The following is a 27,674-nucleotide window of genomic DNA, read 5'->3' on the forward strand; positions in this document are numbered from 1 at the left end:
GTGTTCGCTGCTTCCTGCGCTTCTTTCCACCACACCACAGACAAGCCATTACAGGTACACTAAAGACACATTCAAGGACTTATAGATTCTTTAATAATGAAAATATACCCACCTTGTCATTAATATCGTAATGGCCCTAGTGTTGATAAGTACGATTATCTCGTTCTACTCCGTCATTTCATTACAATATATTGGAGTTGGGGTTGCAAAATTCCTGTAACTTTCTCCAAATTCCCAGATTGTCCAGGAGTCCTGGTTAGAATATTCCCAGAATCAGAAGGGGAATAAGCAGGAAATCTGGAAACCTCCAACCAGGATTTCTGGAAAATCTGGACATTTTGGTAAAGTTACCAGCATTTTACAACCCTAATTGGAGTATATTTTTACCACTCACCCTGTAGTCGCTGGCTGTGACGTAGAAGATGGGTTGGAAGGCCAGCCAGATGATACAGGTGGTGTACATGGTGAACCCAATGAACTTGGCCTCGTTAAAGTTCTCTGGACACTTCCTGGTCTTAAAGGCGTAGACTGTGCAGAGGACGATTAGGACGCAGTTGTAGGCCAGAGCGGCCAGCATGCTGGAGTCCTTGCTGTTGCACTTCAGGGTGACTATATCCCTCCTTTCGGGGCTCACCTCCATATAATTAAATAGAACAGAACCATATTAGGAAATAGAGTAGTGTATACAGTATATTAAAATAGAATATTATTATATATTTCTATGCTCATGTGATGGGCAATAATATCACTGTGCTTGCTTAACAGTATAGCTTTCTTCCCTGACCCTCACTGGGCTGGAACCAGGGATCATCTGCTCTGCAAACATACATGACCCCCCACTTGACAAAAGCTAATGAGTTGATAGCTTGTGTGGAAAAATTTCAGGCTAGGGAGTGATGTTAGGAATCCAACTCTGTTACGCCCACCTCCTTCCTGACGCCAGGCATCTCCACCAGGAGCCAGACCACAGCCACCAGGAGCTGACAGGAGATAAGTCCGCCGCAGATGGCCACCTGAGAGGCTGGGCTGATGAACCGTGGCCGTGTGGCCCCGTCCTTCACCCCGCTGAAGATCCTCGCGATGCGGTTGGTCTTAGTGAGCAGTGCCGAGTAGCACACAGCGAAGGAGGTTCCCAAGCCTAGTCGACGTAGGATACACACGGCCATCGAGGGCTTGGCAATGTAGATGAAGGTCATGCTGTAGCACATTAGGACTCCAAGTAGGAGGATATAGGACAGCTCCCGGCCGCTGGCTTTGACCACAGGGGTGTCATTGTGCTTGAAGAACAGGCCCACCACGGAAAGGGTACACAACATGCCCAGGCAGGAGATGGTGACTGGCCCAATGGCCCAGGCATCCTAAATCAAATGAAGGTTTATTTAAAGTGTTATTTCACATGTAAATGTCTCAAAACACACAAAAATATTTTAAAAAGAGGAGAAAAATAAGGTAAAACAGTGACAGTACCTCCCAGCGGATGTACTCCTCTGGGAGGTCGAAGCAGCCTGTCAGGTTGGCCTGGGGCCACTGTCCGAAGCTGCAGTCTGCACAGGTGAACTCATCCAGCAGGTACTGGTAGGGCTGGCAGGGGAAATAGATAGTTAAACATCTACAGAACATCTACAAACTATCAACAATATTTTAACTTACTATCCATTTACCCTAGCCCTAACCTTAACCTTCATCCTAACCCCCCCCCCCCAAAAGGTAGTGCATATTCAACCGGCAGAAATGAAAGGCGCCGGGCGGAACACACCCTCAAAGTGAGCTGCTGACTATCGGAAGATAAACTACACAATGAAAAAATTAAGTAATCTCTCACACTCATCTCTCCTTGCTTGTGGATGTATTACCTGGCAGGGGATGCAGATCCAGCAGCACACATCTCCAGGCTGCATGCTCTTCACCTCGTTCTTCCTGCAAGGATCACTGCACTGGGAGGTGGGGGGCTCTCCGGCTGGGCCCCTCCATGGCACCTGGCTGGTGTTCAGGATCAGGCCCTGGGCCCAGTAACCCACCTGAAGAGGAAAGGAGAGATTCTTTATTCTTCTTCCTTTTTCCCATCCCCACACACACAGGGTCAGACGGGGTTCAGCACTCCTGGATGAAGAGGTACATACCTTCCTATACACGTATTTATCGTCCTGTTTGTGGTAGTGGAAGATGTTGTAGCGGCCCAGACTGTCCCCGTAGGCGTCAAAGCGCACAATGTTCTCCGTGTCGGCGGGTCTGAAGGGAGCTGAGGGGAAACAGAAATAGTGTATACCAATGATGTCATTTCAGAAGAAAGAACAACTCTCCATTTTAGTTAGATATTGAGTTTTAATATGAGTCTCTAGTAATTTCGTTTTCTCACCAAAATAATCACAAATGAGATGTTATGTCAATGTTTCCTTTATCTTGTCCATTTGCTTTTTAATTCATTTCTTTAATGCAACATCTATTCATGAGGCATCTTCTCAAAATAGTGCACACTGTTTGCTTACTCTAAGCATCTTACTCAGTCCCTATTTGTTACTGATCCCACTGCAAATTAAATCATCACCAAACCCTTTTCAACAGGGACACAACATAAACTGCGAAACCAATATCACGGTCAATTCAGATCTGCATTTGTTTCAAATTGCCCCAATGTACCAATATTGATGATTAAATAAAACACTTAATACTCAATTATAATTAGACATCATTCTAGGACTAGCTCAGGTAATAACAGGATTACTATGTGATTCTGAGCTGCTTCCGGTCTGTTCTTACATTCTGTGTTATTACATTGAAAATAAGAAATGTAAGAATAGATGAAATGTATTACTTCTGATGACATGAGTGGTGCACTATATATACAAATGTATGTGGGCTATTTCAGACACACCTGTTGCTGACAGCTGTATAAAATCAAGCACACACCCATGCAATCTCCATACATAAACATTGGTAGTAGAATGGCCTTATTGAAGAGCTCAGTGACTATCAACATGGCACCGTCATAGGATGCCACCTTTCCAACAAGTCCGTTCATCAAATTCCAGCCCTGCTAGAGCTGCCCCGGTCAACTGTAAGCTCTGTTATTGTGAAGTGGAAATATCTAGGAGCAACAATGGCTCAGCCGCAAAGTGGTAAGCCACACAAGCTCACAGAACGGGACCGCCGAGTGCAGAAGCGCGTAGCAACACTCACTACCGAGTTCCACACTGCCTCTGGAAGCAACGTCAGCACAAGAACTGTTCGTTGGGAGCTTCATGAAATGGGTTTCCATGGCCGAGCAGCAGCACACAAGCCTAAGATCACCATGTGCAATGCCAAGCATCGGCTGGAGTGGGGTAAAGCTAGCCACCATTGGACTCTGGAGCAGTGGAAACGATTTCTCTGGAGTGATGAATCACACTTCACCATCTAGCAGTCCGATGGACGAATCTGGGTTTGGCGGATGCCAGAAGAACGCTACCTGCCCGAATGCATAGTGCCAACTGTAAAGTTTGGTGGAGGATAAATAATGGTCTGGGGCTGTTTTTCATGGTTCGGGCTAGGCCCCTTAGTTTCAGTTGAGGGAAATCTTAACACTACAGCATACAATGATATTCTAGACGATTCTGTGCTTCCAACTTTGTGGCAACAGTTTGGGGAAGGCCCTTTCCGGTTTCAGCATGACAATGCCCCTGTGTACAAAGCAAGGTCCCTACAGAAATGGTTTGTCGAGATCGGTGTTGAAGAACTTGACTGCCCTGCACAGAGCCCTGACCTCAATCCCATCTAACACCTTGGGATGAATTGAAACGCCAACTGCGAGGCAGGCCTAATCGCCCAACATCAGTACCCAACCTCATTAATGCTCTTGTGGCTGAATGGAAGCAAGTCCCCGCAGCAATGTCCCAACATCTAGTGGAAAGCCTTCCCAGAAGAGTGGAGGCTGTTATAGCAGCAAAGGGGGGGGCAACTCCATATTAATGACCATGATTTTGGAATGCGATGTTTGATGAGCAAGTGTCCACATACATTTGTTCAAGTGGTGTACATATACAGTTTAACTATAAATTACAGTACAAGCCAAACGTTTGGACATGCCTACTCATTCAAGGGTTTTTCTTTATTTTTACTATTTTCTACATTGTAGAATAATAGTGAATACATCGAAACTATGAAATAACACATATGAAATCATGTAGTAACCAAAAAATATATTTTAGATTCTTCAAAGTAGCCACCCTTTGCCTTGATGACAGCTTTACACAGTCTTGGCATTCTCTCAATCAGCTTCACCTGGAATGCTTTTTCAACAGTCTTGAAAGAGTTTTCACGTATGCTGAGCTGCTTTTCCTTCCCTCTGCGGTCCAACTCATCCCAAACCATCTCAATTGGGTTGAGTTCAGGGGATTGTGGAAGCCAGGTCATCTGATGCAGCACTCCATCACTCTCCTTCTTGGTCACATAGCTCTTATACAGCCTGGAGGTGTGTTGGGTCATTGTACTGTTGAAAAACAAATGATAGTCCTACTAAGTGCAAATCAGATGGGATGTCGTATCGCTGCAGAATGCTGTGGTAGCCCTGCTGGTTAAGTGTGCCTTGAATTTTAAATAAATCACAGATATTGTCACCAGCAAAGAAACCCCACACCATCACACCTCCACCTCCTCCATGCTTCACGGGAACCACACTTGCGGAGATCATCCGTTCACCTACTCTGCCTCTCAAAAAGACACTCCGGTTGGAACCAAAAATCTCACATTTGGACTCATCAGACCAAAGGACAGATTTCCACCGGTCTAATGTCCATTGCTCGTGTTCCTTGGCCCAAGCTAGTCTCTTATTGGTGTCCTTTTGTAGCGGTTTCTTTGCAGCAATTCGACCATGAAGTCCTGATTCGCACCATCTCCTCTGAACAGTTGATGTTGAGATGTGTCTATTACTTGAACTCTGTGAAGCATTTATTTGGGTCGCAATCTGAGGTGAACTTGTCCTCTGCAGCAGAGGTAACTCTGGGTCTTCATTTCTTGTGGCAGTCCTCATGAGAGCCAATTTCATTATAGCGCTTGATGGTTTTTGCAACTGCACTTGAAGAAACTTGAAAAGTTTTTGAGATTTTCCGTATTGACTGACCTTCATGTCTTAAAGTAATGATGGACTGTCATTTCTCTTTACTTATTTGAGCTGTTCTTGCCATATTATGGACTTGGTCTTTTACCAAATAGGGCTACCTTCTGTATACCAATCCTACCTTGTCACAACACAACTGATTGGCTCAAATGCATTAATTAAGAAGGAAATAAATTCCACAAATTAACTTTTAGCAAGGCACACCTGTTAATTGAAATGCATTCCAGGTGACTACCTCATGAAGCTGGTTCAGAGAATGCCAAGAGCGTGCAAAGTTGTCATCAAAGCAAAGGTTGGCTACTTTGAAGAATCTCAAATGTAAAATATATTTTGATTTGTTTAACACTTTTTTAGTTACTATATGTGTTCATATATGTTCTTTTTTGTTTTGATGTCTTCACTATTATTCTACAATGTAGAAAATAGTAAAAATAAAGAAAAACCCTGGATGAGTAGGTGGGTCCAAACCTTTAACTGGTACTGTATATCTAAACCTGTGCAGTGACTGAAGGGTGCATTTAGGCTAACATTGTGATATAGCCCGTAATCATGTCACCTGACCTTATATGGCTGTTAAGGCCATACACATTTTATTACATTACCTACAGAATTGGATGCACTGCATATGGCCTCCGGTCCACCCATCATGGAACATTTCCTTAAATGGGGATTTCCCCTTCTGGGAGTTCTATTTCTATTGATAAAACAGCTTCACTCACCATCAAACTTGGCCTTGAGGATGAAATCCCTATAGAACCTCTTCCCGGTGCCTGGCTTCATGGCATCACAGACCTTGGTTGCATTGAGTGGGCAAACTGCCTGCCTCATATTATGTAGGGCATGAGCCATAGCATACACTGCGTTCACTACAAACATGATCTTGGACTCCTGCTCAAACTTGCCGTCCCGCAGACTGTGTTCGCTACAACCAGGCTCTGTGAGACTACAGTCGAAGCGGTGCTCCCAGAATTCTCTAAACCAGGGGTTCCGTGTGTTAGTGTAAGGGTTCAGCTTGGTGAAGTAGTTGGCAAACTCCCGGATGGGGTAGGAGGCCAGCTCGATGGTGAAGGCCCCCTCGGCTGCAGTCTCACTTCCCCGCACAACACTCTCCTGCAAATCATTCACATTTTCTCAGTAATTGGAATGAATATACACCCTTTATCAAAACGCAAAACATTACATTTCATGGTAAACAAAGGTAAAATGACAGAAATCTATTCTTATAAAGGAATTTATTCCTTAATTGTGAAGGAGTCGATTTTGATTGTTAGGAAATCGGGAATCAACTCTTTTTGAACGGAAGCCAATGCCCTACCTGTGCCCCCCAGCCGTCGCTGGCCACCCAGATGAAGGTGACGTTCATGCGGGCGGCAGCCACTAGCAGCTCCCTGGCATCCTCACTGCGTGTGAACAGAATGACCACCTTGGCATTGGACTTCTGCTGCAGCGAGCGGATCACCTGGTCGTAGCTGTACCGGTTCATCGAGCGGCTCACCTGTTAATTATGCACCAGCTTTGAACCATCATGTGCTAGAATAAGACATAGGCTATAACAACAAGGCAGCAAAAGATACAACACTATTCTAAATGGAATCAACCAATGTCAGGATTTAATCTGATCGTGGGTGTCGACAAATCAGCTTTTAAAGCCAATTTCCGATTGAGCTTCAGTGTTTACAGTGAATGCGATCTCTGCTAACGTGGTAAAATTGCCTTTAGAAACCCCATTGTCGTCAACCCGCGATCAAATTAAATTTAATACCATGCAATAGTATTGTAGCGAAATCGGTGGGTAGCCCAGATTTGGATTCTAACCCAGGTCCAGAGACTCTTAAACCAACACCTTAACCGTTACGCCAAGATTTCTGAACCCCTTGACAAGGTCCGTAGGTGTTGGGTAAATGTCGCTACAGTATGAAACCTTTGTAATGATGAATTATTTTCACTGTGAAAGTGGAAACAACAACAAACAAACAACAACAACTGGCTGACCTTGGCCGAGGTGGCAATGCAGATCTGGCGGGCGCGGGCCTCCTGCTGGAAGGCATCGATGCCTGTCTCACCGTAATCGCCCTCAGATGCCACAGTGGACACGTAGGTCCAGTTGAAGTAACGCAGGATCTCGGCGATGGCCTTGGCCTGGTAGAAGTCTGGCGGCACAGTGCGGGCGAAGTAGTCATAGCGAGACTTGTCACTGAGCTTGGCGCTGGTGGAGGCGTAGCTGATCTGAGGGATCTGGAAGAGGCGCAGGAGGTTGGCCACCTGGGGTGGGAAGAAGGGAGGGAGAGAGGGAGAGTGATAAACCATGCCAGCTAGTCTCAGACATTTAACATAATGCAATCATCTCCCATCTAATCTAAAATTCTAATCTAATAATAATTGAATGATCTTGCCATTTCCACTACTGGAAGAGGCAGAGGGGGGAGTTTGGCCACCTATACAGAGAGAGAGAGAGGGAGGGATGGCGAAACTATGTCAGCTAGTTCCAGACATTTACCACCTACAGTTACTGTTGAAAAAGGCCTAAGAGAGCTTTATCCTCATCTAAAATTCAAATGGACTATAATCACCATATTTATCATGTAAATTATTCTCACAGTGACAACGGCTGCAGCATGTGTATGCTTGGAAGTGACAATACACAGTTCCCGCCTTGGGTTAGGTGATCTCAACCAGCACATCATTTATATATACAGTTGAATTCGGAAGTTTACATACACTTAGGTTGGAGTCATTAAAACTCGTTTTTATAACCACTCCACAAATTTCTTGTTAACAAACTATAGTTTTGGCAAGTCGGTTAGGACATCTACTTTGTGCATGACACAAGTAATATTTCCAACAATTGTTTACAGACAGATTACTTCACTTGTAAGTCACTTTATCACAATTCCAGTGGGTCAGAAGTTTACATACACTAAGTTGACTGTGCATTAAACAGCTTGGAAAATTCCAGAAAATTATGTCATGCCTTTAGAATCTTCTGATAGGCTAATTGACATAATTTAAGTCAGTCAGGAAGTCATTTGAGTCAGTCAGTCTGGAAGTTAAAGCTTGGTCACAAATGGGTCTTCCAAATGGACAATGACCCCAAGCATACTTCCAATGTTGCGGCAAAATGGCTTAAGGACAACAAAGTGAAGGTATTGGAGTGGCCATCACAAAGCCCTGACCTCAATCCTATAGAAAATTTGTGGGCAGAACTGCAAAAGCGTGTGCGAGAAAGGAGGCCTACAAACCTAACTCAGTTACACCAGCTCTGTCAGGAGGAATGGGCCAAAATTCCCCCAACTTATTGTGGGAAGCTTGTGGAAGGCTACCCGAAATGTTTGACCCAAGTTAAACAATTTAAAGGCAATGCTACCAAATACTAATTGAGTGTATTGTGGCATACAGCAGGTCAGCCACCAGGGGGAGACTCATCGAGGCCTGGTGACAGATGGTGTATACATCACGAGGCTGGCTCCATCTGCTGGACGTGCCAGGTCTCGATTGGTTCTCCGGCCAGGACTAATTGGGTCTGATTGGGAGTTGGTGAGTAATCAAGGGCTGATTGCTCACCAGCTATGCAAGGCCCATAAAGCTGCCAGAAGGGCAGCACAGGGAGAGTGGAGGGAAGAAAGGACTCATGTATAGTTGGGGATGGTTACAGAGGTAACAGGAGGGAGTGCAGTTTTGGTCCCGACAGGATACAGCAAGACCCGGAGCCCAGAAGACGGTATCCTGGAGAGGGTCTCATGGGGGAGACCTATCCTATCCTTTTCTTGTTGATTTATTATTTAAATAAACACCCTTGAAACCAAGCTAATCCTACTCTGTCCATGTCTGATCTGTGTAAACGTTTTGACCAAACTCCCTAGTCTGCCACAGTATGTAAACTTCTGACCCACTGGGAATGTGATGAAATAAAAAAAGCTGAAATAAATCATTCTCTCTACTATTATTCTGACATTTCACATTCTTAAAATAAAGTGGTGATCCTAACTGACCTAAGACAGGGAATTTTTTGTCGGATTAAATGTCAGGAATTGTAAAAAACTGAGTTTAAATGTATTTTGCTAACGTGTATGTAAACATTGACTTCAACTGTATATATACGTGTATACTACCGTTCAAAAGTTTGGGGTCACTTAGAAATGTCCTTGTTTTCCATGAAAACATACATGAAATGAGTTGTAAAATGAATAGGAAATATAGTCAAGACATTGACAAGGTTATAAATAATGATTTTTAATTGAAATAATAATTGTGACTTTCAAACTTTGTTTTCGTCAAAGAATTCTCCATTTGCAGCAATTACAGCCTTGCAGACATTTGGCATTCTAGTTGTCAATTTGTTGAGGTAATCTGAAGAGATTTCACCCCATGCTTCCTGAAGCACCTCCCACAAATAAGGTCAATAAGGTCAAGCTGCTCCCACAACAGCTCAATAGGGTTGACCACTCCATTATACAGTGTATACAATTTTATACAGTTATACAATTTGATGTTATTTTAATGTACAAAATATTAGCTTTTCTTTCAAAAACAAGGACATTTCTAAGTGACCCCAAACTTTGAACGGTAGTATATATATATTAAAGTTGCACTATGCACAAATCGCTCCGCCATTTCCTTGTTGCTAATATTCTAAGAGTTCGCCTAATCTTCAGTTTATGTGAAAAATTCTTGCGTAGAGAATCATTGTAGTATCTAAATCGCTGTGAAATATTTTCCGTAACCAAAAATATTGTATTGTCAGCTGTTTAAAGCTGGTGTACAAAACTGAAAGTAAAAGACACATAAACCAAACTTAAGAATGGGAAGCATAGAAACAGAGCACATAGAACAGCTATTTCGCTTCTTAGACTTGTATTCAAAGCAAATGACAGATCTATAACTCGCATTTCAATGTAAATGTGATCGAGTCGCTCAAAAAGTTACATATTATAGCTTTAAAGGAAATTAACAAAACCACTGCAGCACAACATGTGCTCTGTTTTCAGAGATAATTTATCAGGGGGTGATATCAACTGCACAGCCCCAGTCCAAAGGTGGCTATAGTTGCGTCCAAATGACACCCTATTCCCTATATGATGGCTCTGGTCAAAAGTAGTGCACTATATAGGGAAAAGGGTGCAATTTGGGAAGCATGAATAAATACATCTTCTGCTGTCCAAAAATGTCAATCTCTTTATCTTTGCAGCCTCAGTCCAAAAATGCCTATTTCTACTGTATCAGTATTCCTCAGAGGAGCTTCTTTAAAACAGCTTCTGCTGTCTATCAGGAGCCTACCTTAGGATTTGACTTGCATTGGTGAGATGAGGAGGCCTCCAGCCAATGCCCCTTTCACATATCTCCAACCCTGTCTACCATGTCAGCCATCCACATTACCTGGAGCAAGAGCCATAAGTGGATAACAACCATATCTGTTTACTTATATGATATCAACAACAAAACCATCATTGAGATAAGAACCTTAGACGCTTGTTTTGCCATTTGCCCAGCAGCTTAAAGCTGTCTAGTCCAGGGCCAGATTCACTCAAGCCCCCAGAAAGACAGACTGAGGTGTGTGTGTGTGCGTGTGTATTGGAATCTACAGTCAATATTCTGACACCATAAGCTCATTATGCCCTAAATAACTTCAACAAGATCTATTGATCTACAGTGCGGGTGCTAGTGAAAGTGTATTCTGCTGAGAGCAACGAGGGACATTACTATGTGTGATTCACCCCTCTGAAAGCAGATCATGTTGAATGAGCATTAGAAATTGTAATCATTGACTAGCTCTTAGGAAACTTTGCAGTATTTTGTTTTTTTATGTGTTATTTCTTACATTATTAGCCCAGATTTGTTTTAGTGTTATTACATACAGCCGGGAAGAACTATTGGATATCAGAGAAGCAGTAACTCACCAGCATTACCAGCATTACGACCAGGAATACGACTTTCCTGAATCAGATCCTTTGTTCGTACCCCCCAGGGCAATTGAACTGATTCCAGATGCTAATCCAAAACACCGCCGGTGGAGGAGAGGTACTCGGAGTGGTCTTCTAGTCCGACTCAGGAGGCGCGCACACTACCCACAGCTTCCAAGTACATTACTCGCTAATTTTCAGTCTCTGGATAATAAAGTTGACGAGCTCAGGGCGAAGATTTCCTTCCAAAGAGACAACAGGGATTGTAACATACTCTGTTTCACGGAAACATGGCTCTCTCGGGATATACTGTGAGTCCATACAGCCAGTTGGGTTCTCAGTTCATCAAGCAGACAGGAAAAAACATCTCTCCAGGAAGAAGAAGGGTGGGGGTGTATGTTTCATGATTAACTACTCTGGTGTGATTGTGATAACATACTCAAGTCCTTTTGTTCACTCGACCTAGAATAACTCACAATCAAATGCTGACCGTATTACCTCCCAAGAGAATTATCTTCGGTTATAGTCGCAACCGTGTATATTCCCCCTCAAGCTGATACCACGACGGCCCTCAAAGAACTTCCCTGGACTTTATGCAAACTGGAAACCACATATCCCGAGGCCGCATTTATTGTAGCTGGGGATTTTTAACAAAGTAAATTTGAGAAAAACGCTGCCGAAGTTCTATTAACACATTGACTGTAGTAATCGCACTGCTAAAACACTAGACCACTGCTACTCCAACTTCTGGGATGCCTACAAGGCCCTCCCCCGCCCTTCCTTCGGCAAATCTGATCATGACTGCATTTTGCTCCTCCCTTCTTGTAGGCAGAAACTAAAACAGGAATTAGACATGCTAAGGACTATTCAACGCTGGTCTGACCAATCAGAATCCTCGCTTCAACAGGGAAGCCTCCGAGGATAATATAGACGAATACACTGACACGGTGACTGAGTTTATCAGGAAGTGTATAGGAGACGTTGTACCCACTGTGTCTATTAAAACCTACGTTAACCCGAAAAAGTGATTAGATGGCAGCATTCACTCAAAATTGAAACCGTGAACCATTGCATTTAACCATGGCAAGATGACTGAGATTATGGTCGAATACAAACAGTGTAGTCATTCCCTCCGTAAGGAAATCTAACAGGCAAAACATCAGTATAGAGACAAAGTGGAGTCGCAATTCAACGTCTCAGACACAAGACGTCTGTGGCAGGGTCTACAGACAATAACAGAATACAAAGGGAAAACCAGCCACATCGTGGACACTGATGTCTTGCTTCCCGGACAAGCTTAACAACTTCTTCGCCCGCTTTGAGGTTAACACAGTGCCCCCAATGCTTCCCGCTACCAAGGACTGTGGGCTCTCTTTCTCCGTGGCTGACGTGAGTAAGACATTTAAGCGATTTAACCCCCGCAAGGCTGCCGGCCCAGACAGCATCCCTAGCTGTGTCCAAAGAGCATGCGCAGACCAGATGGCTGGAGTGTTTACCTACATATTCAATCTCTCCCAATCCCAGTCTGCTGTCCCCACATGCTTCAAGATGTCCACCATTGTTTCCTAAGAAAACAAAGGTAATGGAACTAAATGACTAGAACTCACTTCTGTCATCATGAAGTGCTTTAAGAGACTAGTTAAGGATCATATCACCTCTATCTTACCTGACACCCTAGACCCACTTCAATTTGCTTAACGCCTTAATAGATCCACAGATGATGCAATCGCCATCGCACTGCACACTGCCCTATCCCATCTGGACAAGAGGAATACCTATGTAAGAATGGTGTTAATTGACTATAGCTCAGCATTCAACACCAGGTGGTGAAGGTAGGAAAAAACACCTCCAATTCACTGATCCTCAACACTGGGGCCCCACAAGGACCCGTGCACAGCCCCCTCCTGTACTTCCTGTTCACCCATGACTGTGTGGCCACGCACGCCTCCAACTCAATCATCAAGTTTGCAGACGACACAACAGTAGTAGGCCTGATTACTAACAATGACGAGACAGTCTACAGGGAGGAAGTGAGAGCCCAGGGAGTGTGGTGCCAGGAAATTAACTTGTCACCCAACGTTCAACAAAACAAAGGAGCTGAACGTGGACTTAAGAAAACAGTAGAGGGAGCATCCCCCCTATCCACAATGATGGGACCGCAGTGGAGAAGGTAGAAAGCTTCAAGTTCCTCGGTGTACACATCACTGACAAACAGAAATGTTCCACCCACACAGACTTGGCACCTAAAACCCTCACAAACCTTTACAGATGCACAATTGAGAGCATCCTGTTGGGCTGTATCACCGCCTGGTGTAGCAACTGCACCGCCCCCAACCACAGGGCTCTCCAGAGGGTGGTGCAGTCTACCCAATGCATCACCGGGGGCAAACTACCTGTCCTCCTGGATACCTACAGCACCCGATGTCACAGAAAGGTCAAAAAGATCAACAAGGACAACAACAACCCGAGCCACTACCTTTTCACCCTGCTATCATCCAGAAGACGAGGTCAGTACAGGTACATCAAAGCTGGGACCGATAGACTGAAAAACAGCTTCTATCTCAAGGCCATCAGACTGTTAAATGGCCATCACTAGCACATTAGAGGCTGCTGCCCTATATACATAGACTTCAAATCACTGGCCACTTCAATAGCGGAACACTAGTCACTTTAATAATGTTTACATATTTTGCATTACTCATCTCATATATATATACACTGTATTCTATCCTATTCTACTGTATCTTAGTCTATGCCGCGCTGACATTGCTTGCCCAAATATTTATATATTCTTAATTTCCATTCCTTTACTTTAGATGTGTGTATTGTTGTGAAATTGTTAGATATTACTGCACTGTTAGAGCTAGAAACACAAGCATTTCGCTACACCCGCAATAACATCTGCTAAACACTTACATGAGACATTTTATTTTATTTTATGTTGTTCTCCATCTCTCCAGTTTTCCATGCTCGCCCCAGGGTTTCTGAGTTTGTGCCAATGTGTGTTCTAACACTACTGTAACTAACTAGCACTGTCTCCCAGGCACCTCATGATGCCTAGAGGGTTCCACAGCCCTACCATTCCCTTGGAGCTCATTTAACAATTCCTCTTCACACTAATCCACATTTAGATTCCCATTCCTTCACCAGCCTTCATTTGCTTCCCAGTTTCCAGCTCATGGGAATTTAAGTAGCCAGATATTAATCTTTAAATAGGGAAATTAATCCGGTATTTGATACTTCATGCACATCATTACACAAACAGTGTTCTGTGGAACATAAAATAAAAGAATTTGTATGCCCTGTTGCAGCTGTATGTTTTTCAAAGCACATATGTGGCCTTTTTTGTTCTCTAATTCTATACAACACTGACACTGATTACTTTTTCAGAGCACATATGTGGCCCCAATTGTAGTTTATGTGGTATGATATGATTGGACAATGTGCTGTCTTCAATCAGATGTACAGTATGAGATGCTAAAGAGTATGTTCCTACGGAAGTCTCGCCATTTGTGTCTAAATAGAAAAATAAGACTTAACTTACAATAGATTCCAAATAAATGTACTGCTTATTGCCTAAACTGTAGACAACATTCCTTCAGTCCTATGGATGGCATCTGGGAGCTTACAGCTGATTGAGCGATTTTGTCCTAGACATATTTGGGGTATTTCATTTCAAGGACACTGTTGCATAAATAAACATCAGGGCATCAAAGTGGATGGACATTATACAAGCTGGAGAGACCAAATAGACCAGTTAGTATGGTGAGTGCAACGCTAACATACTGTGGAGTGTGTCTCCCTAGAGCGTGCCTCTATAAACTGACCATAGAGTTGGATAGAGAGGACACACTTACCACGAAAACCTCAACGGGGCTGCCCATGCTGTCACAGAAGGGATCATGGCAAAGATAGGGGATGGGCTATCTTTCTAACTCAATGGAGTTAACTGAAATTAACCCTGATCTTAACCGACTCTGACAGTTCCATTTAAAGCACCCTGTAGACCACAGGCCTGGGGGAGCAGCAGGCACACTTTGGTCCTAGAGAAGAAATTGAGTAAATATGATCTATTTAGACAGACGCAATGCAATGATCCCTCTGGACAACAGCGTAAGTCCATTCCATGTCATCCTTCTAGCTGAATATAGAGCAGGAGCAGAGGGTCGACTGAAATATGAATCCTACTGAGAGAACTAAACTTTAACATATCATGATAGCCACCTGGGGCGGCAGGTAGCCTAGTGGTTAGAGCGTTGGGTCAGTAACTGAAAGGTTGCTAGATTGAATCCCTGAGCTAACAAGGTAAAATATCTGTCATTCTACCTCTGAACAAGGCAGTTAACCCACTGTTGCTAGGCTGTCATTGTAAAAAAGAATTTGTTCTAAACTTACTTGCCTAGTTAAAAAAAGAAAGCACAAAATAAAACACATAATTGAAGTTAATGTTAATAAATTGATCTTGGTGTTCAAATGACAAACTCAATCAATACATTAGATATAGTAGCCAACATTCGTTATACTAATCGGGGGGCTCCCGAGTGGCACAGCAGTCCAAGGTACTGCATCTCAGTGCCAGAGGCATCACTACAGACCCTGGTTCAATTCCAGGCTGTATCACAACTGGCCCGTGATTGGGAGTCCCATAGGGCATCGCACAATTGGCCCAGCGTCATCCGGGTTAGGGTTTGGCCGGGGTAGGCTGTCATTGTAAATAAGAATTTGTTCTTAACTGACTTGGCAAGTTAAATAAAGAAAATACTTGCTTTTATTGGTTCCCTGTCTTTGCAACCATTTTAACCCTTCCCTTATGTTCAATTCAGCCTACACCATTTATGTTCCGAGTAAATTAAGTACAGTAAGTACAGTAAGTACATCAAGATAATACATATATGATTTTAACCTCCCAAAATGTATTTTCCAGTAGATGAGAATGTTCTCTTTCATATATGTTTTTCCCCTGAGTTGATAGACCCAACTGTTCCAAATTTAGAGCCAAATGTTTGATTATTGTACCAAAGTCATATATCGTTCAAATTATGACATTTTATTAAATTTATGGAAATGTTTTGCTCATTTTTTGCCAAATTTTAGATCACTGTCCCTCGGTGTAACGAGTGCACTGAGAGTCGGGAAGCAAGCTCAGGGAGTGAGTGTTTTAATAATTAAAAGAAACAATGAACACGAAACACAAACAACGCACCGGCATGAAAACAGAGTCAATAACACCTGAGGAAAGAACCAAGGGGAGTGACAGACATAGGGAAGATAATCAAGGAGGTGATGGAGTCCAGGTGAGTGTCATGAGGCGCAGGTGCGCGAGACGGTGGTGACAGGTGTGCGGGATAATCAGCAATCTGATTACCTAGAGGCCAGAGAGGGAGTATATGTGACACCCTAGCCTCTGAACATCAACATACTTATATCCTTGTGATCGTCATGGATAGACCTTTACTGCACATAATACCATTTGTCTCTAGCACAAAAATCAAGGTCAATTTGACTTCAAATTGACTTCAGAACAGTGTTGCTCAGCCTCTGAGCATCATCGGGACATCATTCGGTAACACTTTAAATTGGATAGTTCATCTGTAAATGCTCTACATACTATCTACAGACTATCAGTAACATTTCAACTAACTATCTACTAAACCTAACCTTAACCCTTATCCTAACCCTAAACGTAACCCTAGCACTAACCTTAAACCTTACCCTAACCCTTATTCTAACCCTAACTGTAACCTTAGCAAGCAGTTACCTATCAACAGATAGTTTGTTGATAGTATGACCTTCTGTAGAGCATCTATTGATGGAAAATCCAGACTATCCAAATAAAGTATGCCCCATCATACTGATATCTTTCTGATCAGCATGGTTTCACCATTCTTGTGCAGGAAGCAGCTTGTTTTTAGGACACACAGTTCACAAGTTATATACAGTGGTTCATCTTTTAAAAGTTGTGTCATACTGCGGTACACCTTGCGTGCTGCCGCAGCATTCTGTGGCACGTCATTAAATTGTCAGCCATTATTTCTGTTACTGCAAGTTAGTGCTAGTTTGACCACCAGAGGGCATCTTTGAGAAGCATTTGATAGTCTTCCATATTGGCATTACCAGAGACGGGGAGGGCACGTGAGAGACCAGGGTTCAATTCCCCAACGGGGAGGAAGGAGTAGGCTGTACTTGTAAATAATAATTAATTCTTAACTGATTCCATATGTGCTATTTCATAGTTGTGATGTCTCCACTATTATTCTACAATGTAGAATATAGTAAAAATATAGAAAAATCCTGGAATGAGTAGGTGTCCAAGCTTTTGACTAGTAATTTCTTAATTAATTTGATTAATATTATGGTGTTTCTATTCCATGAAAAATGAAAAACCCTCTGGGCTTTTGTTAGGATGGAACAGAAAATATGGCGCTGTACAATGTGATGGTGGGCAGTACAGTACTGGGCTATTTAGCTAAAGAATCCCTGTGTAGTGCGGACGGGAGACCGGGGTTCAATCCCCCAATGGGGAGGAAGGAGTAAATAAGAATTAGTTCTTAACTGAGTCCATATGTGCTATTTCATAGTTGTGATGTCTTCACTATTATTCTGCAATGTGGAAAATAGTAAAAATACAGAAAAATCCTGGCATAGTAGCTGTCTGAACTTTTGGCTGGTACTTGCTTAATTCATTTGATTAATATTATGGTGTTTATATTCCATGAAAAATTAAAAACCCGCTGGGTTTCTGTTACGATGGAACGGAAAATATGGCACTGTACAATGTGACGCTGATGAATTCAAAGAGTTGTCAGATTGTCAGTTTCTAAATTCAGACCGTTTTGCTCTCACGTTGTAGGGTTGATTTGAGCGTTCTGGCCTTACGACGGCAGTCAAGCACCCAAACTAACGTTGGTTAGCTTGCTAGCTACTTCCAGACACAAATGAGACCACTCTGAGCATTTTACTCGCCCTAGTAGAGCTGGTTAGGCAGTTTCCGTGTTAACCAGAGCGTTGGTGACTAGCTGTGCTGCTGGAAACAATTTAATTTTGCTTTTTTGCAGACGTTTACTGACACTGGCCATATTCAACGGGTGTTGAGCGCTCGTAAATTCATTATTCTGTGCTCTGGTACTCAGACGAGAGTGCTCTGAAATCGGTGTAGATTGCCAGAGCGAATTTACGAAAGCACCCGAATGTCCATTGAGAATGCACAACAACTATACCATTTAGCCAAGCTAAGAATAATAGGAATAATCAAGTCAACAAACGTTGTGTAGTTAGATAGCCTATAGTTAATATACTGTCAAGTTTGATGTATAACGTCCTAGGAGTGTCATCTGATGAAGATTGTCAAAGGTTAGTGCCTAATTTTAGCTGGTTTTCTGCTTTTGGTGACGCCTGTCCTTGAATTGAAAATGGATGTGTGTACTTTTTTGGCTATGTACTCTCCTAACATAATCTAACTTTATGCTTTCGCCGTAAAGCTTCTTTGAAATCGGACAATGTGGTTCGATTAAGGAGATGTTTATCTTTTATATGGTGTAAAATAGTTGATTGTTTGAGAAATTGAAATTATTAGATTTTTGATGTTTTGAATTTCCCGCCATGCTAGCAATCCCGTCAGTGGGATTCTAAGCTTTCTGTGCTGTATTGACGTATCCTGAAAATGACATTTGCTGCTTTAGATTGAATGGTCATATCTCAGTTATTGTTTCCATATCTACAAAAAATAAGCTATTTTCTTTACTTTCAGAGTGCGAGCTGATCAAGGGGTCGAAAATGTAGATATTGCCAGATGTTCACTGTCCGAGGAACAGGCCGTGGAAGCTTTATTTCTGGCAAAAGTGTCCATAACCAGAGGTAATTAAACTGTTCTGTGTTCCTTTTCTCTCTTCCTCTCTGCCTGTCTTGTTGTACATGGAACCTGTCTCACATGCACAGTTTGGAGGAAGAAGGATACCTTGACCTGTCGAATTCTATCCACCTCTTCTGAGTGGGATATGTGTTCCTACCTCATCTGCAGGCAGATCTGCAGCATTTCACAGAGAGTTGGAATAATCACCCTTTAAGTACAGAGGCAAACCTGACTCCTCACCAGCTGTGGCATATCGGAATGCTCCAAACACCTGCGCACATTTTTGTTTTTGCCTTAGCACTACACAGCTGATTCAAATGATCAAGTCATCATCAAGCTTTAAGTGGTATTTAAGTCTAATAATGACATTATCTTCTATTGTTTGTCCTCGTGTGTCTGTTTTTCATCATAAAGTACTCTTTAGCCACTTAGTGTGGACACCAGGTGAGACCACACACACACAATAACAGTCTCTCTCCTTCAATTCATCCCTTTCCCCGTTCTCCCTAAATCCTCTAGGTTGTATCAGCTGTGTTGGTGAACCCCTACCGCACCTGAACTGGCTGACACAGAGGGCACAGCATGATCATAGGTGAGAGGTCACTTGGTCGGGTCAACAGGAAGTATTATTAAAGAGATGCTTTACATTGAAATACAGATAGAGATGTAGTAGTCCCAGAGTTAATGATCCAAGGTCAGTTTTCCATTTCACCTCCTGATTATTATGATGACTGACTGTGTTAGAATATAAAAAAAGGCTTAATCATGCTCTCTCTCTATCCATTTGTCTCTCATCTGCAGGTATATTTTCATGTGAGAGAGGAAGCCAGTCCCGTCAACGCCAACTCATCTGCTCTTAAGATAACCTCAGGGCCAACTGGGGACCCAAATCTGGTTAGGAGACATCGCTAGAGACACTGTAAATGTGACGAACTGAGAGAATATTAGGGTAGCACTGTAATCAGGAGTGGTAAACACTGTTGAAGTGTACAATTGGAATACATACATGCAGACACAGCATCATTCAAAGAATGGAATGTAGTTGGAGTGGAGTACATGATCAATGAATATATTCAATATACAGGCAACAATGTGGGGATCTCATTGGTGGTAATAACTACAGTACATGTATATAGGACTTGCATCCTTGGCACAATAAAGTTATTGTATTCTACTCAATCCATAGGCTTCCTTAATGCCATTCAGACTTGAAGTCGATGCAACAACTATGATAGCTGAGGTTCATAGATTGGTATGAATATTAGTTCAGAACCTAACGTTTTAGGGTCCATACACAGATCGGCTACATACTGTAGCTGGCTACACATCCATAGGCATACAGTTATTTTTATCCTCCACTACACAATAAGCAAGTAAATAGTTAGCTAGCTATGTTACTTCAGCTGCATTGCACGGCAATGCAAGCAAACACAATTGTACATTCAATTTGCAGTAAATACTTTAGCTAGCTAGATTCTTTACATCCACTGTTTCCCAAGATGACAGCCTGGTTTTCTGGTTTTCTCAGGAGTCCCTAAAACATTAAACAACACGAATGTCAATGTCATACTCATGCCATTACACCAGCTAGCTAGCTGGCTAATGTTAGCTAGTCAGCTAACTTGCTATATAGCAATTTTCGTAAATTAGCTTCATGACAAAAAATATGCACAATCGTTTGTCTCTACATTAACTAACATATTCCTCTCAATTGTATATTTTTAGCTTGACTCGTTATGACATTATAACTACTTACATTTGCTTCCCCGTAATGTTTTGTCAACCATCTTTACTGAAGGAAGTCACCAGGGACGGGTGGCTTGCATCAAACTCGTCATTGGAACCACTCGATATGATTGGTCATATAAAAACCTTGGGACCCAAATGCATAATGAGTGCTCTAACTCCCTCTTGTGGTGGTCTGGAGCAATGAAGCCGTGACGCTGTGTACCTCTGAGTCCCCCGGTGTAAGCTCACAACTTTTAAAGGAGTAACCACTGTAGACCAAGGTCAAAGTGCGGGGGTAAAATTGCGTGTGTCAAATTGCGGTGGTCAAATTGCGGGTCAAATTTACTTCAGATCTGTGCTGCTCAGTCTTTGAGAATCATAGCGAAATTATACGAATATCTATGTGACCAGCATGGTTGCACCATTCATGTGCAGAAAGCATTTGGTTTGTAGGACAAACCGTAAAAAAATGATATAGACCAAGGTCAAATTGTGGGTCAAATTGACCAAAACATCATGGATGTCACTGTTCCGGCACAGGGTCAAATTTTTTAAATATATTTTTTTACCTCTACGGGATTGGTGCCCCTCCAGCGGGATGGTTGAGCTAATGTGCACTGATGTGATACGCGTGACGTTGTAAGTAACAAGAACATTTCCCAGGACATATACATATATACTGCTCAAAAAAATAAAGGGAACACTTAAACAACACAATGTAACTCCAAGTCAATCACACTTCTGTGAAATCAAACTGTCCACTTAGGAAGCAACACTGATTGACAATAAATTTCACATGCTGTTGTGCAAATGGAATAGACAACAAGTGGAAATTATAGGCAATTAGCAAGACACCCCCAATAAAGGAGTGGTTCTGCAGGTGGTGACCACAGACCACTTCTCAGTTCCTATGCTTCCTGGCTGATGTTTTGGTCACAGTTGAATGCTGGCGGTGCTTTCACTCTAGTGGTAGCATGAGACAGAGTCTACAACCCACACAAGTGGCTCAGGTAGTGCAGCTCATCCAGGATGGCACATCAATGCGAGCTGTGGCAAGAAGGTTTGCTGTGTTTGTCAGCGTAGTGTCCAGAGCATGGAGGCGCTACCAGGAGACAGGCCAGTACATCAGGAGACGTGGAGGAGGCCGTAGGAGGGCAACAACCCAGCAGCAAGACCGCTACCTCCGCCTTTGTGCAAGGAGGAGCAGGAGGAGCACTGCCAGAGCCCTGCAAAATGACCTCCAGCAGGCCACAAATGTGCATGTGTCTGCTCAAATGGTCAGAAACAGACTCCTTGAGGGTGGTATGAGGGCCCGAGGTCCACAGGTGGGGGTTGTGCTTACATCCCAACACCGTGCAGGACGTTTGGCATATGCCAGAGAACACCAAGATTGGCAAATTCGCCACTGGCGCCCTGTGCCCTTCACAGATGAAAGCAGGTTCACACTGAGCACATGTGACAGACGTGACAGAGTCTGGAGACGCCGTGGAGAACGTTCTGCTGCCTGCAACATCCTCCAGCATGACCGGTTTGGTGGTGGGTCAGTCATGGTGTGGGGTGGCATTTCTTTGGGGGGCCGCACAGCCCTCCATGTGCTCGCCAGAGGTAGCCTTACTGCCATTAGGTACCGAGATGAGATCCTCAGACCCCTTGTGAGACCATATGCTGGTGCGGTTGGCCCTGGGTTCCTCCTAATGCAAATCAATGCTAGACCTCATGTGGCTGGAGTTTATCAGCAGTTCCTGCAAGAGGAAGGCATTGATGCTATGGACTGGCCCGCCCGTTCCCCAGACCTAAATCCAATTGAGCACATCTGGGACATCATGTCTCGCTCCATCCACCAACACCACGTTGCACCACAGACTGTCCAGGAGTTGGCGGATGCTTTAGTCCAGGTCTGGGAGGAGATCCCTCAGGAGACCATCCGCCACCTCATCAGGAGCATGCCCAGGCGTTGTAGGGAGGTCATACAGGCACGTGGAGGCCACACACACTACTGATCCTCATTTTGACTTGTTTTAAGGACATTACATCAGCCTGTTGTGTGGTTTTCCACTTTAATTTTGAGTGTGACTCCAAATCCAGACCTCCATGGGTTGATAAATTGGATTTCCATTGATTATTTTTGTGTGATTTTGTTGTCAGCACATTCAACTATGTAAAGAATAAAGTATTTCATAAGATTATTTCATTCATTCAGATCTAGGATGTGTTATTTTAGTATTTTTTTGAGCAGTGTATTTTATAGGCAGAAAGCTTAAATTCTTGTTAATCTAACTGCACTGTCCAATTTACAGTAGCTATTACAGTGAAAAAATACCATGCTATTGTTTGAGGAGAGTGCACAACAAAAAACTTTTATCACGGCAACTGGGTTGATACATTCACTTCTGAAGGTAAATAATGTACTTGCATTCAGTAATCTTGCTCTGATTTGTCATCCTGAGGGTCCCAGAGATAAAATGTAGCATAGTTTTGTTTGATAAAAGCCATTATAATTTTCAAATGTAAGAACTGGGTTCTACAGTTCAAACCCCTGCTGTTTCTGGTCCCACCCCCACCCCGCCCTCCCATCTAGATGTGTGAAGGTTAGTGTATTTTCTGCAGGGAAGCAAATTTTCCATAATTTATGACCTTCCTGGGAGTGGGTAAACAATTTATTTTATTACCATATCATTTTTGTATGTTCTCTGTAGTTATGTACTTGAAAATGTATCAACTGACCAATTCGGCACATTTGGGCAGACTTGATAAAAAATGTCTGACGTATTGCAATGCTTCACTCGATCAGTCTGAAACTGTGCACATATAGTGGTGCCATCTATTGGCCAAAATCTAAATTGCTCCTAAACTGCAATAGTATATTATGGCCTTTCTCTTGCATTTCAAAGATGATGTAACAAAAAATAAATAAAAAAACATGTTTTTTTGTTTGTATTATCTTTTACAAGATCTAATGTGTTATATTCTCCTACATTAATTTCACATATCCAAAATTTCAATGTGTTTCCTTTCAAATTGTATAGAAAACACTCTAAAGTTTCTAAAACTGTTAAAATAATGTCTGTGAGTATAACAGAACTGAAATAGCAGGCGAAACCCCGAGGACAAACCATTAACAAAAAATAAAATCAGCATACCACCGATTTCAATTCCTGGCACTTTTATAATAGGGTGAAATCGTCCCCGATTGCAGTTCCTAGGGCTTCCACTAGATGGCAACAGTCTTTAGAAAGAGTTTCAGGCGGGTTTTTGGAAAAATGAGGGAGAAGTTGTAGTTTTTGTAAGTGGCTCAAACAATAGCATGGTATATCTTCACTGTAATAGCAACTATAAATTGGACAGTGTAGTTAGATTAACAAGAACTTAAGCTTTCTGCCCATATAAGACATGTCTATGTCCTGGGACATAGACATAGATTCCCCCCCAATTTAGACATAGACTCCCTCCCGGCTTAGAGAGGGCTTAGACAAGCATAAGTACAGGATGGAGAGGAAGGAGGGAAGAAAGCTGAGATACAGATCCACTATAGATGACGTGTAGAAGAGAGCAACTCAAGCCCTTATCTATTAGCCTATCCTCTCCATACTGTCATGCCCTGATCTTTCACCTTTTCCTGTGATTGTCTCCACCCCCTCCAGGTGTCATTTATTTTCACCAGTGAATTTATCCCTGTGTTTCCTGTCTCTCTGTGCCAGTTCGTCTTATATGTTAGTCAAGTCTACCAGCGTGTTTTTCCCATACTCCTTTTACTATTCTCTTGTTGATAGTCTTCCCGGTTTTGACCCCTGCCTGACTCTGGACTACTTTTCCGCCTGCCTGATCATCCTGCCTGCCCTGACCTTGATTCTGCCTGCCCTTCGGTACATTTTGGACTCTGAACTGGTTTTGACCCTTTTGCCTGTCTACAACTATTCTCTTGCCTACAATATTTATTAATCCAATAGGGTAAGACTCCAACCTCCTGCCTCATGTGTCTGCATCTGGGTCTTGCCTTGTTTCATGATACATACAGCCTTCTACCATGGGAAAACACAAACTCAACTCAACTGTGTACTGTAAGTCAATGTCATGTCATATGACAATCATTTGATTGATAAGGAGATTATGTGAACCTTGTAGATAGTTACTTTTTTTCTTTATCTGAATCTTACTTTCTATAAGACAATCTCTATGGCCAATATGGGCTGTGTATCCATTGTCTAAGGCCATGGTGCTCAGCTCTGCCTGGTTCATCATGTTCAAAACCACCCTATTATACAGTGCCTTCGGAAAGTATTCAGACCCCTTGACTTTTTCCACAGCCTTATTCTAAAATTTATTAAATTGTTTTTGTGCCTCATCAATCTACACACAATACACCATAACGACAAAGCAAAAACTGTTTTTTATAAATGTTTGCTAATTTATAAAAAACGGAAATATCACATTTCCATAAGTATTCAGACCCTTTACTCAGTACTTTGTTGAAGCACCTTTGGCAGCGATTACAGCATTGAGTCTTCTTGGGTATGACGCTACAAGCTTGGCACACCTGTATTTGGGGAGTTTCTCCCATTCTTCTCTGCAGATCCTCTCAAGCTCTGTCAGATTGGATGGGGAGCGATGCTGCACCGATATCTTCAGGTCTCTCCAGAGATATTTATCAGGTTCAAGTCCAGGCTCTGAATGGGCCACTCAAGGACATTCAGATTTTGTCCCGAAGCCACTCCTGAGTTGTCTTGGCTGTGTGCTTAAGGTCGTTATCCTGTTGGAAGGTGAACCTTCACCTCAGTCTGAGGTCCTGGGCACTGTGCAGCAGGTTTTCATCAAGCATCTCTTTGTACTTTGAGCGGTTCATCTTTGCCTCGATCCTGACTAGTCTCCCAGTCTCTGCCGCTGAAAAACATCATCACAATATGATGCTGCCACCACCATGCTTCACCGTAGGGATGATGCCAGGTTTCCTCCAGACGTGACACTTGGCATTCAGGCCAAAGATTTCCATCATGGTTTCATCAGACCAGAGAATCTTGTTTTTCATGGGCTGAGAGTCTTTAGGTACCTTTTGGCTTTTAATGAAGAGTGGCTTCCATCTGGCCACTCTACCATAAAGACCTGACTGGTGGAGTGCTGCAGAGATGGCTGTCCTTTTGGAAGGTTCTCCCAACTCCACCACCGGGTTCTTGGTCATCTCCATGACCAAGGCCTTTCTCCCCCGATTGCTCAGTTTGACCTGGCGGCCAGATCTTGGAAGAGTCTTGGCGGTTCCAAACTTCTTCCATTTAAGAATGATGGAGACCACTGTGTTCTTGAGGCCCTTCAATGCTGCAGAAATGAGTTGGCACCCTTCCCCAGATCTAAGCCTCGACACAATCCAGCCTCGGAGCTCTACGGACAATTCCTTTGACCTCATGACTTGGTTTTTGCTCTGACATGTACTGTCAACCTTATAGAGACAGGTGTGTGCCTTTCCAAATTATGTCCAATTGATTGAATTTACCACAGGTGGACTCCAATGAAGTTGTAGAAACATCTCAAGGATAATCCATGGAAACAGGATGCACCTGAGCTCAATTTTGAGTCTCATAGGAAAGGGTCTGAATACTTATGTAAATAAGGTGTTTCTGTTTTTAATTTTGAATGCATTTGCAAAAATGTCTAAAAAACATTTTGTCAATATGATGTATTGTGTGTAGATTGATGAGGATTTTTTTTATTTAATCCATTTTAGAATAAGGCTTTAACGTAACAAAATGTGGAAAAAGTCAACGGGTCTGAATAATTTCCGAAGGCACTGTACACAATACATACTAGTGGAGTGAAAAACTCCAGTAAGTCAGTTGTATTGACTGAGAGAGGCTGCATGATGTCTGTCTCTCTATTGATGAAGCCGCATTGATCTGCATGTCAATGAACAGTAGACCTGCGCAGAAGGAATCGGTGGAGTGTTCAACACTTAAATAAACAACACCTCACAACCTCAGCATGAGATCAAGACTTGAGTAAATATTGAGCTGAGCAGAATATACCCAGGTTGTTTTTATATTTTGGTTTTAGACCTAAGAGCACTGAGACAGATTCTCCTCCAGGTGTTGATGTGTCATTCCCGTTCCCTCATAATCAGACAATCATTGAGATCGTATTTCAATAATCTCACACATAATACGTTTGACTTGGATACAGAATGCATGAGGTTGGTTGAATAGTGCTTAAAATGTGAATGAAGGGAAGTAAATTAGGTAGTTTGATTAATCATAGCTCACGATTGCACACACAGATTGCACACACCTGCACTGACTCTTCACACCTTAGCAAACAGATCACCTTAGCACACATTCATTCACTCACGCACACACAGATATGCACTTATGATGAAGCCGAGAGAGATGGTCGTTTTTTTTATGTATCATTTCTTACATTGTTAGCCCAATGTTACATACAACCGGGGAGAACTATTGGATATAAAAGCAATGTCAATTTCCCATCATTACGACCAGGAATACGTCTTTCCCGAAGCGGATCCTTTGTTCGGACCTCCACCCTGGACATGCGATCTTATCCCAGAGGCCGACAAAAAACAACGCGGTCACCGCAGGAGAGGCAGACGGAGCAGCCTACTGGTCAGACTCAGAAGGCGAGCACACCATCCACCGCTTCCGAGCATATTACTCGCCTATGTCCAACCTCTAGATAACAAGGTGGACGAAATTAGGGCACGAGCTGCCTTCCAGAGAGACATCAGAGATTGTAACATTCTCTGTTTCACGGAAACATGGCTCACTCGGGATATGTTGTCAGATTCGGTACAGCCACCCGGTTTCTTCACGCATCTCTCTGGTAAGAAGAAGGGCGGGGGTGTATGCCTTATGATTAATGACTCATGGTGTAATCACAACAACATACAGGAACTCAAGTCCTGTTCACCTGACCTAGAATTCCTTACAATCAAATTCCGACCGCATTATCTTCCAAGAGAATTCTCTTTGATTATATTCACAGCCATGTATATCCCCCCCAAAGCAGATCCCTTGTTGGCCCTGAAAGAACTTCACTGGACTCTATGTAAACTGGAAACCATACATCCTGAGGCTGCATTTATTGTAGCTGGGGATTTTAATTAACAAAG

The 27,674-nt window shown here is 42.9% G+C and overlaps 1 protein-coding gene across 2 annotated transcripts in view; it reads right to left on the reverse strand.

The window, feature by feature from the left end:
* LOC115208110 (metabotropic glutamate receptor 2-like) overlaps window positions 1–27,674 on the reverse strand; it is a 69,589-nt gene that overhangs the window by 9,018 nt on the left and 32,897 nt on the right. For both annotated transcript variants that reach the window (XM_029775907.1, XM_029775908.1), the window contains exons 3-10: window positions 7,085–7,354; window positions 6,408–6,587; window positions 5,812–6,202; window positions 2,121–2,239; window positions 1,854–2,018; window positions 1,468–1,581; window positions 927–1,358; window positions 395–634 (exon numbers count right to left, since the gene is read on the reverse strand). In XM_029775907.1, coding sequence (XP_029631767.1) covers window positions 395–634; window positions 927–1,358; window positions 1,468–1,581; window positions 1,854–2,018; window positions 2,121–2,239; window positions 5,812–6,202; window positions 6,408–6,587; window positions 7,085–7,354 — 1,911 coding nt within the window. The remainder of the gene's footprint in view (window positions 1–394; window positions 635–926; window positions 1,359–1,467; window positions 1,582–1,853; window positions 2,019–2,120; window positions 2,240–5,811; window positions 6,203–6,407; window positions 6,588–7,084; window positions 7,355–27,674) is intronic.

Source organism: Salmo trutta, chromosome 14 (genome assembly GCF_901001165.1).
Source record: "Salmo trutta chromosome 14, fSalTru1.1, whole genome shotgun sequence".
Lineage (NCBI taxonomy): Eukaryota > Metazoa > Chordata > Actinopteri > Salmoniformes > Salmonidae > Salmo > Salmo trutta.